General features: G+C 37.4%; 1 protein-coding gene across 1 annotated transcript; it reads left to right on the forward strand. All coding sequences in view use genetic code 11, as the record gives it.

The window, feature by feature from the left end:
• Positions 1 to 220: 220 nt before the first annotated feature.
• Positions 221 to 15,610, forward strand: EGR_01602 (Serine/threonine-protein kinase PAK 4; the record flags this gene model as incomplete). Its single annotated transcript, XM_024490851.1, has 17 exons — positions 221 to 388; positions 570 to 629; positions 717 to 887; positions 1,136 to 1,345; positions 2,478 to 2,561; positions 2,635 to 2,703; positions 4,064 to 4,141; positions 4,215 to 4,289; positions 4,374 to 4,436; positions 6,188 to 6,241; positions 6,663 to 7,232; positions 9,851 to 10,039; positions 11,915 to 12,048; positions 12,654 to 12,697; positions 13,370 to 13,599; positions 14,247 to 14,462; positions 15,452 to 15,610. 17 exons carry the CDS (start codon positions 221 to 223, stop codon positions 15,608 to 15,610), a joined length of 2,574 nt encoding a protein of 857 aa, XP_024354716.1.
• Positions 15,611 to 16,373: the final 763 nt, after the last annotated feature.

Here is a 16,373-nt window from a genome sequence, read left to right on the forward strand (position 1 = left end):
TTGTCGTCAGCAACCAGGCATTAAAACCCCAATGTTTTCATGTCTCGAAAACACTAGTTGCGTTTATACTGTGACGTAAAATGTAACTTTTCCATTTCTGTTATATGATCGTTTATTCCCCCTGATGACCTTCTCAGGAGGCTTCCCAATTTCAAATCACATGTGGCCTTATTTTTAATTTGGCCAGGAGGTTTTGCATGCTTCCACCAAAAGTATGGCAATGGTTGCAGCTGTGCAGAAAAGTGAAGAATCAGCCAACGATCAACGTGGACTTCCCAATGCCAAAATTCTAGATGCACATTCTTCGAAAAAGTCTGTTGGAAAATCTCGTAAGGCTCGTGTACAAAGGCAAATGAAATTCCAACAGGAGCAGCCACACAGTTCGCAAGTAAATCATTTCGCTTTTTTTCGTTTTATCCTTTTTTGCATATTTTAATTCTAATTTGGGGCTGATTTTGGCACTTTTTGATTAAAGTGACTGATTCCGCTACTGAATTGAGTCACGTTCGCAGCAATCTTTAGCCAGAAATTGTCCTTGGAATATTTTTAAAATTTTATTGCATTTGTAGTTTCAGTCAATGGTTTCAAACTATCTCGGTCGCAACGGCAAAGCTTCTGGTACAAATCGGGTAAAGTATTACTTGAGATTTGAACCCCACTTTAACTATCATTCATTTGTCGCTTGCTTTCGATAATTCAAAACTTTTAAACCTTAGGCAGCGGAATCTCGGACGGACAATGTTGTTGCTGCAAATTCTAGGCATGCGAATGGGGACGTCAGAACAATTTTGTTGTCTAAAAGGCATTCAACTGCCACTAAGCCCAATAATTCTTCTAATTTGAAGGAATTAAGCTTATTTGATGAAGTTTTGCATGTGTATTCACCTGTAAGTTTGCAATTCTAATATTTGCTTTTTTAAAGCAAGCATTTTAGTGGCAAACTTGTGAACTGTTTTAAAAGCTAAGTCATAGTCTGACTTTGACGAATAGGCTAAGTTAATAACTTTTTTGGAGAAACGAGTTGATGGTAGGAATTATGAAAAATTGACAAAATTTTATGACACCCACATGTTTTCATGCAAAATTACTGATATAATCATTTTCAAAAACATTGCCTTTTTACTCTATGTAACAGTCTCAGCGCCCTCGAAAAGGTAGTTTCATGGACTTTACATTGGTTCTACCTAATAAGCAAAGTCATGAAATTACTAGTGATTCGAATAAGGTGAAGGGTAGTGGGAGGCAATCTCAAACAATGCGTGTCGATAGCCGTATGGAAACTGTTTCGAATCCACAAGCCAATTTTATTCCAAGCTCGCAAACTGTCAGACTCAGTCGGATTCAGGTGAGGATCAAGGCACCTAATTGGTTTTTTACAGATTTTCTCAAGTTCACTATAAATAGTTTGAATATTCGTGAAACTTCTTAAATGCAGATCATAAATGCATCCTCAAGCGATCAAAAAACGTTGATTTAAAAATGTTAATTTACAACTCATTGTGCTTATTAACTAATTGGTATATGAATTTGGAAAACTGAATATTTTTGTTGCGTTTTGTTGATCTAAAAGTTTTTGATAACTGAATGCAAATTAATGAGCAATCTGAAATTACAATTTTATCTTTGCTGGTCACAGATGTGACTTGACCTACATTTTTACGGTAAATCTACCGTTGTTATCTAAATTGTATGCAGAAATAAGGTATCTAATGTTAATTTCGGTATTGTAACCTTGTTCAACTCTAAATAATCATTTTATTTATCACAACGTACTGCTAGTGTGCCTTCCTGCACTTGTATCCTTCGTCCCATAGTTTGGCAAAGCTCGCTAATCTTTTTGTCTGAGATTCTTACAGGATGAAATAGATAGGTTTCGGTATAATTAAAAAATGAATGAAGTTTTTTAATATCCATGACCCTATCTTATCAGAGACGAGTGCGACAAATAAAGTGTGAACGACTGGATTAAATCGTGGTGTATAGTAGCATTTTTTGGTATTTTGGCATATAAACTTTATCACTTTCTGAGAATATTAAGATGCATCATTGAGTACTATCAATTGAATTAAAATAACTTTGGCAACTCATTCACAATGACTCGTTTGTGTGCGTCATTTGTCTATTCTCTAGCTGCATCGTCTCGTTAAAAACTTTTCCGTGCGACAATTGCGCATGGAAAACAATTTTATAGAAATACAATTTAGAAGCTGTAAGGATGTTAGAGTATACAATGCATGGCCATTCACAAATTATCCTACGCTGCGACTGATCACAACTTCCTAGTTAGAGTTCATTCTCGGATTGCTTTGGGGCTTAATTAGTAAGCAGCAAACAGTAATGACTAGCATTATTATGCCAATGGGTAATGAAGGTGACTTTGAGTGTATTATAGCGGAGGCTTCTCCTTTTTTGAATTTACAGCGCTTATTTCTTAGGAGCGATTTGTTTTGATATCAATTTCTAATTGGGCACTTTAGCTCCTAAAGGACTACGATGAACTTCCATCTCAACGCGTACTGCACTATCAGGGAGCAAGGGACCGAAAGATCAGACATTTGCAGGTAATGAGCCACAAAATTTAACCATATTGTATGGCTTTAACTCAGTAATACAATTTTTGGCTTTTTAAAACAGGTGGGACGCAGTGTGACCACTTACACACAAACAAATAACGACAGCTTTCGGGAGATACAAAGTAGTCACGTAAGATGACAACCACTTATAGTTTATATTTCTCCTTTTTTGGATCGAATTATTCTAGTTAACAGTGGATCGCCTTACACGCAGTAAAGCATTCACATCGCCTACCGAATTTCTTAAGCTTCATGTTTTGCCTGGAACATTGGATAGCTATCTCTCGTTAAATTTGATAAATCAGTTGTTGTTATTTGTGTAAAGTAGTCGAATTTACATTTCTTCCAACAAAAAGTTGGTCTGGTCCCGATAAAAAATAAAAGCACTTTTTACAGTTTACACGCTTGTTGACTTGGTACACAGGTCTCTAAAATTCGTTGATTGCGCCCTTTTTTCGAATCTCAAGCAGATATACCAGCTAATAAACCCAACCAGGTATGATGAATAAAACGCCATTTTAGATATTTACTGAAGAGATGTAATATTGGCACAGGTTTTACAATTCCCAAGCTATAAAATGCTTAGACTACTGCTAATTTCATTTGAAAAGTTCAAATATTCCTATACTTTACTATCTCAAAGGTCAGCAGGCTGGAAGTCGATCGTTCTCCTTTTCGGGAAGGCGATAAACTACCAAGGATCAGTTCTGATGCTGTGCTGTTTCGAAATGTGCAGGTTTCTCTCCCCTTGTTTTTAATTCAAACTATTTCCATCAGTTTATACGTTATGCCCACATTGCATTCAGGTTGGTGCAAAATAAAAAAAATGCTTTAAGAATTTTTAAAAAATTCATATCTAAAGGAAAGAGAGGGAGCTCATCTTACTAATAATCTTCATGCGCTCCCACCTTGTGTCAAGCGCTTTGAACTAAGGAGGCTACGCAATTGCACAATATGATTTTGTTTTTTGTACGATAGTTTTATGGAATGAATATCAACAAAATAGTGGCGATTAATATAACGAACTTGGAGGCATCAAGTATTGTGTAAAGTCACTTGCAAACTGTTTAAAAATAATGCACTGGAATCCATTATCGACACCGGACTGGTTTAAACAATAAAATGTTCAGTAAAAATAACTGGATTATTATAGCAGACACAATTTTGATAACTTAAAAAGTTTTGAAAGTGGTACAGTCTTCTTAAATTGTTGATGTCTTAGTTTGCATTTTCGTTCAAGAATTTCTGCTACTGGTGCAACTTGAAGTCTGCTAAAATGAATAATTACGAATGTAGCAAAAGCGTTATAGCAAGTCGCTAGTTTTCTTCATTTTAGTATTGGAGTTGAAAACAAATATATTTAACTTTGTGGTAGAGAAATTATGTTTCCTATTCATGGTTTTTGATTTTGATTCTGTAATGAAACAAAAAGCAATTGCTAAAGATATCCTGTAAAGGTTGTTTTAACATATTTTATTTAAAATGATCAGAAGAATAGGCAGTTGAGAGGAGGAGCGGATGATCAATCCGCCACACTGACTCGTCGCACGTACAAACGCAATAACTCGGTGGGTGTTAAAGAATAGGACACTGAATGTTTTATGCAGACGATGGCAGTTCGCTTTGACGTCTATGTTCCAGGTGGGGCGTGTAAATGCTGAACGAACTAACGATCGAATGGTCAATGGACTTTATACGGACAATCGAAAAAGTCTCGTAAGCCTCAACATGGGTTAATTTTTGCTCAAAACAAAACACGCCAAAAATATTTTGCAATTAAATAAAAAGCCTTGATTTTAGACCGTATTATCACAGAAGAATAGAAAAAGCTCCATGGATAATGCTGGCCTTCGGAGAAGTCAGGTATGTGCTACCGTTTGAAATCAGGTCAATTTTGTGATTTACACACGGAAGCAGTTTGTCGGGATATTTTTTTGACTTTATTCGTTTAGTCACCTGATTTTATCTGCGGAATAGACCGTTTAATTTCATACAACACTGAACGCCCTTGATCTGTCCCAAGTTGCATGGTCATTTTCAGCACCATGCTACCGCATGCATAAGCTCAGCACCTTCGAAAAAAACCATAAGTTTTCGTCAATTGCAAATGCTTTAGTACGATCACAAGAACTACTTCAGTTTACACCGCTTTGAAAATAGGTAGCTCTTATTATATAGTACACTGATGCTTTAACATCTTTCTAGTGTTCTGAACTACTCAGTTGAATGTAGCCTGGATAGCTGTGTATGGGGCGTGCCCCTGAGAAAGAAACTACTTTTTAGTTGCGGCGAAATGTCAAACTTTTTACCAATGCTGCATCAATTTGATGCCGATTTGAAGCTTGCCAACTTTTCTTGAACCTGTTTTAATTTATTTGATTTAAGCTTTACTGGTAAGATGTTTTTTGTACGGGCATTTTTCCCGTGTAATTTTGTCTGATATTCGCGCCTTTTTAACGGAGTGTCGACCCTACTGTGCGTTCCTATTTTAACTCCCTTGAAGCTTAGCGGACCCAGCACTTTGATTCAGCCTATGACGATTGCTAGATTGTCCTTGTAATGACGCATTTAGTCCTTATTGAAAAGTTGTCATAAGAGGTAGTCTAATTTTAAAATACACCACGCAATCACTTCATCAGAAAGTGCACATTTTGTGGCCACTTTGACTTTTGCTTTTTTATTGAACCCGTTAGGGTTTGAAGAAGAGCTTGCTCAAAATTATTTTGAACCTGATCTTAATAATCAATCAGTTCTCTGATTGAGTCGTTTGACCGAGATACCTATGCGAACTCGTTCCCTCGCAGAGGCTGTCATATGTCCAATCGGCGAACGTGAGAAAGTCGACTGTTGGTGAGAAGTGCAGTAAATTCGAACAAAACAAGTTATTTTTTTGTAGAACTAGTCCTGTGACAATTTTTCGTATTTGCTTGAGGGTTAAATGCAATTTATAAGTGAAGTAATAATCTGTCTGCCTATCAGGGAGGAAATCATTAACTTGAGTTAAAACCCTGAAAACGAAATTTACTTTTGAGCTTTTCGGTGTCAGTTTGAAACAGATGGACTGTATTCGGGAGGGCCTTCTTGCATGGCGTAGGTTTCAGCAAATACGTGCGATAATGGAATATCATTTGTCGCCCATTTGTTGATCAGTTATCATTAATGCGTTACACCCAATACCCTGCATGACCATAATTCCGCCTTGAGAAAATACCTTAATTTTATCTAGTAAGCGACTTTTAGGGGGAAGAAACGATCCTTTCTAAATGTAATTTTAGGAAAAAGTAATTTTATGGGAAAAACATATCTGGTTCACCTGATTATTAGTACCTGTTACTGTTTTACGAATTTACAAAATTACTGAGGGATTTGTTTTCAAAATGTCCTCTTGTAAAAGCGATGTGTGGAATTCTTAGGGGTTTTACTTATCAGAATTCTTGGTGTTCTGCTATATTTTTAAAATATTCGACTGGACCACCGCTTCTCACTTACTGATTTAACCTTGAAATCGAGCGTAATGCAACAGAATGGAAATGTTTGATTTGCTAATGGTAATGCACTATTGTTACTCTCGGTTTTGTAAAAATCTACTTTTTTTACCTTATCTTATTTGTTAGACTGGTTTTGGACAAACCATCGGAAGAGGTTTCAGAACGAACAACGATCAAAGTGTGAGTTTCAAATTAACTTGCTTGTTGCAATCCTGATTATGACATCATTTCTTGCGTCTCAATCATGATTTAGGTAATGGGAATTATTGTCATTTGCTCGTTGTTTTTTTGCAATGGAGGGGGAATTGACAGGCTTATTTATCAAAAGATGATTCGTTAAGAGTATATTAGTTTCCGAATTCCTTTTGTATCAAACTTTTACTGTGAATGACGCTTTGTCCTAAATTCATTCAAAAATCACATTACTTGATTGCGTGTTCATTCTTACCTCTGACAAAGTTCTAACTTAGATACACGTTCCAATTTAGGATATAGTTAGTATCAAGAGCCTTGAAGGTGGTGTAAACTATCTTGGAAAATGTTAAGACTGACGAATTTTACAACGAAAATCGAAGTGAATGTTTTCGAATTTCGAATTCAGGTCGCTCGACTTTCAGTAAGTATAGTGGACTCTCCCCCACCGGTGGCAGAACGATCCAAGCAATACCGATCTCATATGGCATTTCAGCTGCCTAATCGTGTTAACATTCCTCCAAGACAGCGACTCCAGCGTAGCTATCGAAGCATTTACGATCGAGTCATTGCCTCTGAGCATCAAGCCTCCCCTACTCTACAGAGTAGATACGAAACTCCTTCTACTTGGAGCCAGTTGGAACAACTCCAGGCTGACCATAGGTACGGTTTTACAAACACACCACTAGCACAAAGTCGTCCAACCAACACGATTCGGACGCTGCAGCCACAGATTTTGGTTAGACGTGCAGCAGTTCAATCGTCTCTGAATGATTCACCGAAAGTAAAGACGTCTCCAGCCGAAACATTTCCACAAAAGCAGACAAGAAATAGGGTGGCAGAATCGAAGTCATTGAATCACCTAAAGACTTTGGTAAATTCGAACGGGTTTAGGGAGCATCCAGCTTTTACACTTCCCAAAGGGCCTGTTCGTCAGAATAAACCTTCTGTTCCAGTTGCCAATTGCTCATTTACTCAAGTGAGTACCTTTGGCACGATAAGCTCTCTTACTAAATTTCGTTTCAGGTTTTAAAAAAATTAGGGGTTATTGTATATTTGAGTTTGACACCATCTGGTAAGCTATAAGCAGTAGTTTTACAGTCGATGAAGGGTTTGGGAGTCTCATCTGGAAAATGCCATTAAAATACATTTCCGTAAAACACGACCTTTTAAACTAAACAATTTGTGGAAGAAAGTGTATTAGTATACTGTGGTGTAGATAATTCGAGAAGAAGACCTGGAACTTAGTAGGCGGCAGAAGTCATGCCACACTCGTAGTACCCTTGCGGATTGACTCTAGCTGTATTTTTCCCAAAGTCAGACCTATGCAGCGGATCCTTTCTAACATATAAAATATACTACACGCTAAGTATTTCTAAATGTTATGTTCCATTGTATGTGGGATATAAGTAGTTCTCGGAATTCGATAATCTACTCATATTGAGCTTGTGAATTGTTATGGAAAATTAAACTTAGAAGTCGCTACTTACATTTTCTTCCACCCAAAAATTTGCGTATAACGAGGCACTGTGTCAAAACTAAATAGCGTTGTTTTGGCGACCACTCATCAGAGCACGCGATAGGAAATTGGGCGTCTCCTTACAGCTACGACACTCGAACAATGCTTCATACGATTCAGTGCGGGAAATAAATGTCTGTTCGAAGTAACAACTAGCTGCTTCTCATTTCTTCTCTTATTTTCTCCCACCATGACTACTCCCATGTAGTTGCAGCTTATTATCAGCCCACTGCAATTGGTGCATTTGACACTATCTTAGAAAATTATTAATACTAACTAGCTTTAGCTGCCGAGTTCCCGTTTTAAAATTAGACTCTGATTAAGGTCGAGGCAATCTATCTGCAGCTTCCAGTTTACCGTCATATTAAATGCTAGGAGTTTAATCCGAGAAGACTGTTCGTTATAAATACTGAGGATTTGGTAGACGTGGTAGTCATGCACTTGTTGAACGGTTTTAAGCTGGGGAGATTGTGAAGTCAAAGTGTCTATGGTGTCGATGATGGTGAGTGCTCTACCGACCCATGTGAATTTCTTGGATTTTGCGTCGCCTGCGCCCTTGTGCATGACTGCCATTCTTGAGTGGTGTCCCCGATGGTTCGTGTGGTGTGAGGCAGAAAGTGAGAGCATGGTATGAGAAGCAGACGGTAGCTCAACTGTGCCAAGCCGCTAATCGGGTTAGCCTCATTAAACCCTCATGAGGAATGGCGCGAAATTCTAATTGCCATCACAACAGCAAGTGTTACAATATCTATATAAATTACTTCACTTTCACGGTTGAAACTTGCTTGAATCTGTTTCTAATGCGGCATTATATCATAAAAATCCATCGTTATAAAGTCGTTGTGATTTCATTTTAATTCAACTGAGTGGGTGGGTTTGAAGCAACTTTGTAGGGAACATTCAAAAATAAGTTGATATATTATAAATAATCACAAATATCTCATTGAAATTTGTGGGTCGGTGTGACCAGTTTAATTAAAGAAGTTCTTGTGCAAGTGGTGGCACGCATACACGCATGTGTGCCATTTTTTTTTTGACGCTTCATGTAGCCAATTGCTCCTACATTTAAAGCCATGTGATGTGACTTACTACATTTCCTAGTAGCAGTTTATCAGAAAGGGTATCAGCGTACTCGTAAGGGCTCGGTTTCTGCAATATTTTGAGGACGCTCTAAAGAAACCAATTTAAAGTAGCATGAATGCCTCAAATGTAAAAGCCAGGGTGAATCCAAATGATTGTTTACAAAAGCAAATTAGTGCAAGGAATGGAATAGTAAGATTTGGGAACTGCAGTCTTCGCATCACTTATTTTAAGAACTTGAAGCGCTCATGGCCAAGATTTTATCTGTTCAAAAAACCACACTCAAAAATAGTTGTATTTTTTGAAATGCTTTCCTAGCCATTTCTATTTTGGTTGTTAAGACGTTAGATGGTTAGGGGAAATATTCGGAATAAGACTGAATCTTTTCCATAACTTCATATTGAAATCTATTTTGTAGCAAAAAGTCAAATTTTTGCACGAACTGATTTAGTTTAAGTTGAAAATTGTAAATTGTGTCATGGGTAAGGTACCAATTTTAGAAAATGCTCAGTCATTCCGTTTCAGTTTGATTACGCTTTTTAGTCAAGTAACAAAGGAAAACCTTTTGTTATTCATTGGCACAGCGTCACCGTTTCGCTATACCGGCGCTTGCCTATTTGGCCAGCTTCAGGTTATGTCCACTGTGTGATCTTTTGCAAGTCAAATGATTGTTTGAAAGGTGTTGGCATAACAGAGCAGCCATTGCTTCTGATAAGTAGCTGTTATCTTTACAGTTTGTTAAATGTAGCCTTTTACTTTTGTTCTCCACATGCAATTGGTTCTCAATGTAACTAATTTTTATATAAATAACATAATCCGTCATCAGAACCGTCTGTTACATCAATTTGCAATTTCTTGATTGAGATGGAAAATCCTATTATTAATGAGTATCGAGGAACCAGTTGAGTCCTAACACAGTCTGGTGAATCACGTAGGATCATGAAGGGATTGTTTATTAGTAAACATGAATCAGAAATTTTATAACGTAGTATTTTTAGTTGAAGAATCTACTGGCTAGGGAAGTAGACCCTGGGGACCCTCGATCGCTATTGAAAGAGCTCGGGACGATTGGTGAGGGCAGCACCAGTGTGGTGAAGTTGGCCCTCCAATTGCCAGACAACACTCTTGTGGCTATCAAGAAAATGAATATCGCCAGCCAACAGCGACCTGAACTCCTTATTAATGAGGTAAGCTGGACCTATTAAATACTATCTTCCATCTCATTGTTCATTTGACTTAAACTTAATTAGGTGTTTATTCTTATATACTTTGGTGCATACGGAATTAAAAGAGTACAGGGTTCCCAACGATCGGGCGCGTGGACAGATCTATTTTGATGCACTTCAGAAGCCGCTGAAATCTATCATTTAAAACATGATCACTGGATAATTGGCGATCGTGTGAACGCCCACCTAAAAGGTATAAACGAGAAAATTCTTTTGACCTTATGGTCTCTAAATGTAACCAGTGGGTGCTCAGGTGGGAATTGATTTCAAACAAAATTTGACGAGTAATTAAAGCTTCTTTTCATATCCTCTCGGCAGAATTGACTGGTATCTTTCTTCATAAAAATGTTATACATCCTGCGTGAACGTGTTTTGCAGTTGTTTAGCACGCCTTGCGCATCTGCAAAATCACTAAAAGAAGGAATGTTTTTGATTGCTGAGCAATTTTGATGAAGCTACTTTTTTGTGGGATGCCCACAATTAATATGCGGGGTAGGAATCATCCGCATGATCGTTATTTGGGTCAGAGTTTACTGAGGCAATTCGATGTATTTGCTGGTGTTATGCACATATTTATAGCTTTGAAATTCTACCATAATTCACAAATTCTTTTTTTATGGATTTAAGGCTTGGTTTCGTATTGATGGAGTGGCTTGTAACTGTTTAAAATAAGCCTCGGTCGCACTTAAGGAACAAACTAGTGGGGCTATTATTTAAATCCCCAATAAAGCAATCAAACCTTACAAGTTAAGGGTTGGAAATAGTTGAGTACTTTTGTGAATTATTTTAGAATGCCATGAACCCAAGTGCAGATGACAGATTCAATCCATTACAGTGCTAATTATTAAGGGGTGTTCTCTGTCAACAATCAATGCTTTTGACAAAAGTTTTCTGAAAACACAAGACCAGCTTTTTGTTGCCTCTTATTAAAAAGAAAATGAGAGCGAGCACCATACATTTTATTTTCCACTCGAAATCTGATTTACAACCCCATATTAGTATCCAGTTGGTGGAAGTGCTTTTGATAGGTATAGTGCATTTGTTGTTCTACAAATTTAAGGAGCTAGTTGATGCTACGATGCATATTCAACAAAGAAAGTGAAAAGTTAAAAGCATAGGCACATATGCATGAGAAAAATTGGATTCAACAGTGTCGAGATCTTAGTTATCAATATGCCTTCATGGGATTATGCTCCGTTCAAAAGTGTGAACATAACAGTCAAAAATGTTGCATTGTTGATGAGGCTTTACCCATCAAAGCAGTAAAAACCATTGTGCAGAAATCTGAAAGGAATCGGAAAAGTGGTAGAACTCACGATACAGATGGGATTGCAAGTAATGAAAATACCCGCTTTCAGAACAAATTGGCTTTCTTCCAAATAATAAGGAATCGGAAGTGATTCCGCATTTTACCGCTTAAAAAATATGGCACCAATTTCCCCCCATTGAATTTAAAATGCTTTTGTTTCTCTTTACAGTAGGTATGAATGCAGTCTGCACTGCATGTGTTTACGACATCTGGGGTGCACTTTTGAAAAGCAAACGTACTGGTGAATATAATCACATTTCTTTGGTTTGGTGGTATGACAAAGAGGTGTGACCAATAGTAATCGGTCTCAAACGAAATTTCTTAAATCAAAATTTTAGCATCAACGTCAATGATTTGTCCCGAATTAACATGGACGAGAAGTTGTCCTTTTATCCTCAGAATAAGATACTGCAAAATTTTCTGCTTACCTTGTAGTTATTAGTCAGAAATTCTAGGTATATACGGTTTCCGCCGTATGTGGCATACATTGGCATTTTTAACGCCTATAATAAATGCATTTGTTTCAGGCGGTGCTCATGCGCACTTTTTCTCACCCCAATATTGTGAAAATGTTTTCCTGCTACTTGGTTAATGACGACTTTTGGGTGGTTATGGAATTCATGGATTGTGGAGCTCTTACATCCATTCTCTCACATACTCGGTAAGCGCAAGCTTTTTACACTTTAAAGTCTGCAATTTAAGCACCATTAAGTGGCGACGAGTTGCATTTTACTACGTATCCACAAGCCTTGAGGTGACATTGATTGATCACACAATCTGATTAGGTAATATTCAATGACATTTAAGAACGTGCTTCCGTGTGTTTTCCACCCAATTGAAAAGTAATTGGTGTGTCGTCAAATCAAGCCCATACATGCGGTTCTCTCCCACTGTGCCGGTTCTATTGACATGGCGCCGTTCTTGTAATAGCTGTTGCGCACCCAGCAAAAAATTTCACCGTTTGCATGATATGAAGAGTACTTCGTAAGCAACTGCATAATCAGCTTGAAGAATTACATTCGATATTCCTAGGTGCGACATCTGCTTGTGTTCCGTCCCGAATAAATTTGCATCTTAGCCAGGAGCTAGTATGTAATTAAAGAATCCCGTGGTGTAATGTTTGTAAGAAGATTTTTGTTCTTGAGATTTTATCGTGGTTTATGTTAAGTTCCAAATAATTCTAGAACATATTTAAAAATTTTTATATTGGATTTACTAACTTTATAAAAACCAAGATCAAGGAACGATTCAACTTTAATTATCTAGGTTATCGAAAGTTACTTTCACACTCACTGTCCTTGACTCCGTGTGTCAAATAGGCACAATCTTTTCGTATCTGAAAAAAGGCGGAATTTGAAGCCATAGCAAAAAAATTTGAAAAGATTTCCACCCCAATAGCTCTCTTTATATACAAATTTTGACTGGACTCTTTTTATGTCCAAATATTTTGCTTAAAAAGATTAAAACCATTTAAATGTACTTATTGTTTTATCTGTTAAGCAGAAAGGAGATGTCACTGCCTGTAAATCGAAAAGGATACCTCAAAACTCACAATTTATAATTGCAGTATCAAACTTCACATATAGTCTAGAGTACAGATAGGATCCCTCCGAACTGTTTGTGAAAATTACTGTTTTGTAATCCGGATTGGAATCTTTTATGCACATTTTGGACTCAGTAAAATCATGAAGCGCCCTCCACTAGTACGTTGACTTAGCATATAATAGTTTTTGTACTTTGCTAATTTACGCCTTCCTTACTTTACATTGCCTCACTTTTCTCATCACTAAAGCGATTTTTTTTGCGGAAACACTTTTCATTGGAAATGGAAAATCACCACGTTAGTTTATTGCTTGAAAGGTTTGCATTATTCTCTACTTTTTTTTACGGAATTTTTCTGCTGCTATGCTAATTGGATATATACTGCCACAATTTTAATGCTTCTGCATATTACTGTACTTATCCGTCTCTTTTCCTTAAAGCAAAGCGGTTTTTTAAAGTAGTGAAAATTGAAAAGTGTGCCTATAGTTACGATACAACTTATTTTTACAGACTGAGCGAAAATCAAATAGCAACCCTGAGTATCCCCATTCTTTCCGCGTTGGCCTTTCTTCACAGCAATGGCATCATTCACCGAGACGTCAAATCGGACTCCATTTTACTTGCTTCTGATTTTAAAGTAAAACTATCTGATTTTGGATTTTGCGCCACAGTAGGTCTTGCTCTTCATTATTTAAAATTGCCTTTTGTATAAATTATGCTGGTTTATAATGCTTCGTCTCTACTTTACGACTCAAGTTGTTACATTTGTGGATTTCACTGTGAAAGGGTAAAAGTACTTGCATTAGTTTGATTACTGAGTTTATGCATCAATCACCTTCTGCTCGTTAATTTTACATTTCCTTTTTGCAAATTACCTTGCTGATTCGAAATTATCACCATTTCAAATATTGGCAAGTGTCACCTAAAACTTGCTTTTCAGTTTGTTTCATTATTAAATTTCATATTCACATTTGAGTACACCAACAAATGTTAGGCGTAATAATCAGTTCATCACTGCAGTTCTTTTCACTCCAAAATTATTATGGCTTACGAACCACTGTAAAAGTTGTTCAATGCCTATTGCTTAAGTACGGTAGAAGACCGATTAACTTCGTGCCTATTGACTGCAGTACACTTCGCTCACATTGGAAGATTTATTTCATCAACTTTGTTTCGGCATTTAATTAAGTATTAAGAACCACTTTGCTATTGATGACATGGAAATCTTTGGCATAACATTCTTAATGATATTGAGACAAATTGAAATAAACGAGCACATGAATGTGAAATGTGCTGTTTTTGAAGATCACTCCGCAGTGTCCACGTCGACGGAGTTTAGTTGGAACGCCTTATTGGATGGCACCTGAGGTGATAGCTCGAGCTCCCTACAGCACAGCAGTCGATATTTGGTCCTTTGGTGTGCTGATTATCGAAATGGTCGATGGAGAACCAAGTCTTTTTAACGAAACGCCCTCTGTTGCTATGCATCTCATCCGAGAAAGTTATACGCCTCACCTCAAACACCCAGAGAACGTGAGTTTTTTTATTTTCTTTCCTGCAGATGTCTTTTACCTTTAAGTTAGTTAATTTGATTATGCGTGAGGAACTATGAAGCCTTTCAAATTCGGATGCTGTGAACACAATGAAAGTTAGTTACGTCCACCAGTTTGCACCTTAGATGCGGTTCTCAGCCATTCCAGTTGCGGTACAAATGCAACTTTAGCAGGCAGCTAATTCACAGCGATGAAGTCAGACCTAGTGGCACGGTACCTGTAAATTCATAAACGTTTTGGAAAAGTTTTGATTCATGTTATTCTTGCATCCTACTGTTCATAATGCATGAAAACTCAAGTATTGACATTTCTGTGTCGCTTTGGCATTTGATAGCATTTTTAATCCTTAAAACAATGTTACAGATTCTTCTGCGACATTAGGCTTTTGTTTAAGGCTTCATTAGATTCTCCTTTAACTCAAATTCCAATTTATTTAACTGTATACCAATGACCCATAATGGATCTCGGTTGGGCTCCAAGTTGCAGCTATCAGCGTAAATCACTACTAGAGTAGATTTAAATGCGGAAATAAATTTACTCATCATTTAGTCCTATTAAAGCATTTAAGACCAATTTTATTTTGCAAACACTTCCAATACAAAATCATATTCTGATGTTACAAATAGAATAGCCTATGATCTCTAACTTGATATTTTTGTAATAAAACACTGAAGCAATACCTTTTACGTCGGTTAACTTCAATTCTACCGTATAATTTTACCGCTTCCTTTAGTTTATTATTAGCAGATTTATTAATGACAACACAGGTGACACCATCTCCTGAATTGTGCTAAAAAACGACCGGCTAGATTCGTGGCAAGAGGAAATTAAAATGGTTGACTTCATATTGCGAAAGAATCTTTGGGTTGTAATGACCTGCTTTCCTCTGAAATTCTGACTGCGAACCTGTTGAACGTCTTCTCTGAGACCTAATGGACTACTTGTCAAAATGAGTAACACTTTTTTTAGCAATCTGTTGACCTTCGCGATTTCCTTAATGCTGCTCTGACACGGAACGATGCTAAAAGAGCGACTGGGGCACAGCTACTGCGACATCCTTTCCTCAACGTCGCCGGACCTTCAACTTGTCTACGGCCGCTTTTCAAGACGGTACTGGGACGAAAATGAGTAAAACTAACCTGTATTTATTTCTCACTTGCCTGAATGTGTATATACCTCTGGACCAACGTTGAATGCCTCATGCTTCTGCGTCAATGGTTTTTGTCTGATAAGTAGTTGTTTTGTGACCTAATTGTCGGAAAAACGATAGTCTGTAAATGCGGTAGACAGCTACGCTATTATAATGGACTCAAATATGTAAGACTTTCGTCAAGTCTGCATTATTCTATGGATAAAGAAATGGTTTAAAACGTCCCCTACATATTTTACGCATAATGTTCGAGCACGTGTTTACAACAAACGTCTGAATACACTGGGCTTTGTGCGTGGAACACTACTAAGGCAAGATTACTGGGGTTTCCAAATGATTTACCATTCTGTAAGTTTGCACTAGGATTAGTCCCCAAAGGAACCCTATTAGTACAACGTGAACAAGGTGTTAATTGCTGATTTAATTGAAAAGAATGTGGAAGTGATGTTGGATGGCTGTATACAGGGAGCGCGTTAGTGCCCTCTTGACACGTGTATCCAAAACGGGCATCAAACACGATGCATAGAATAAAAAGTTCAGAAAGCGTTCCGACCATATTTGGGGTGGAGATCAAAAATAACATTCAACAGATAGAAACTTGAAGGCTTAGGGAACGACTACAGGGGGAAGAACATGTATTATTTAGGGGTCCTCTAGCGGTTATGCAGAAACGGCAAAGTTGAGATAAGGAGATCAGCCATTCAGNTAATTGAATCCATCACAGTTATAAGGTTCTAAAAA

The sequence above is a fragment of the Echinococcus granulosus genome (genome assembly GCF_000524195.1).
Source record: "Echinococcus granulosus chromosome Unknown EG_S00006, whole genome shotgun sequence".
NCBI classification, from domain to species: Eukaryota; Metazoa; Platyhelminthes; class Cestoda; order Cyclophyllidea; family Taeniidae; genus Echinococcus; species Echinococcus granulosus.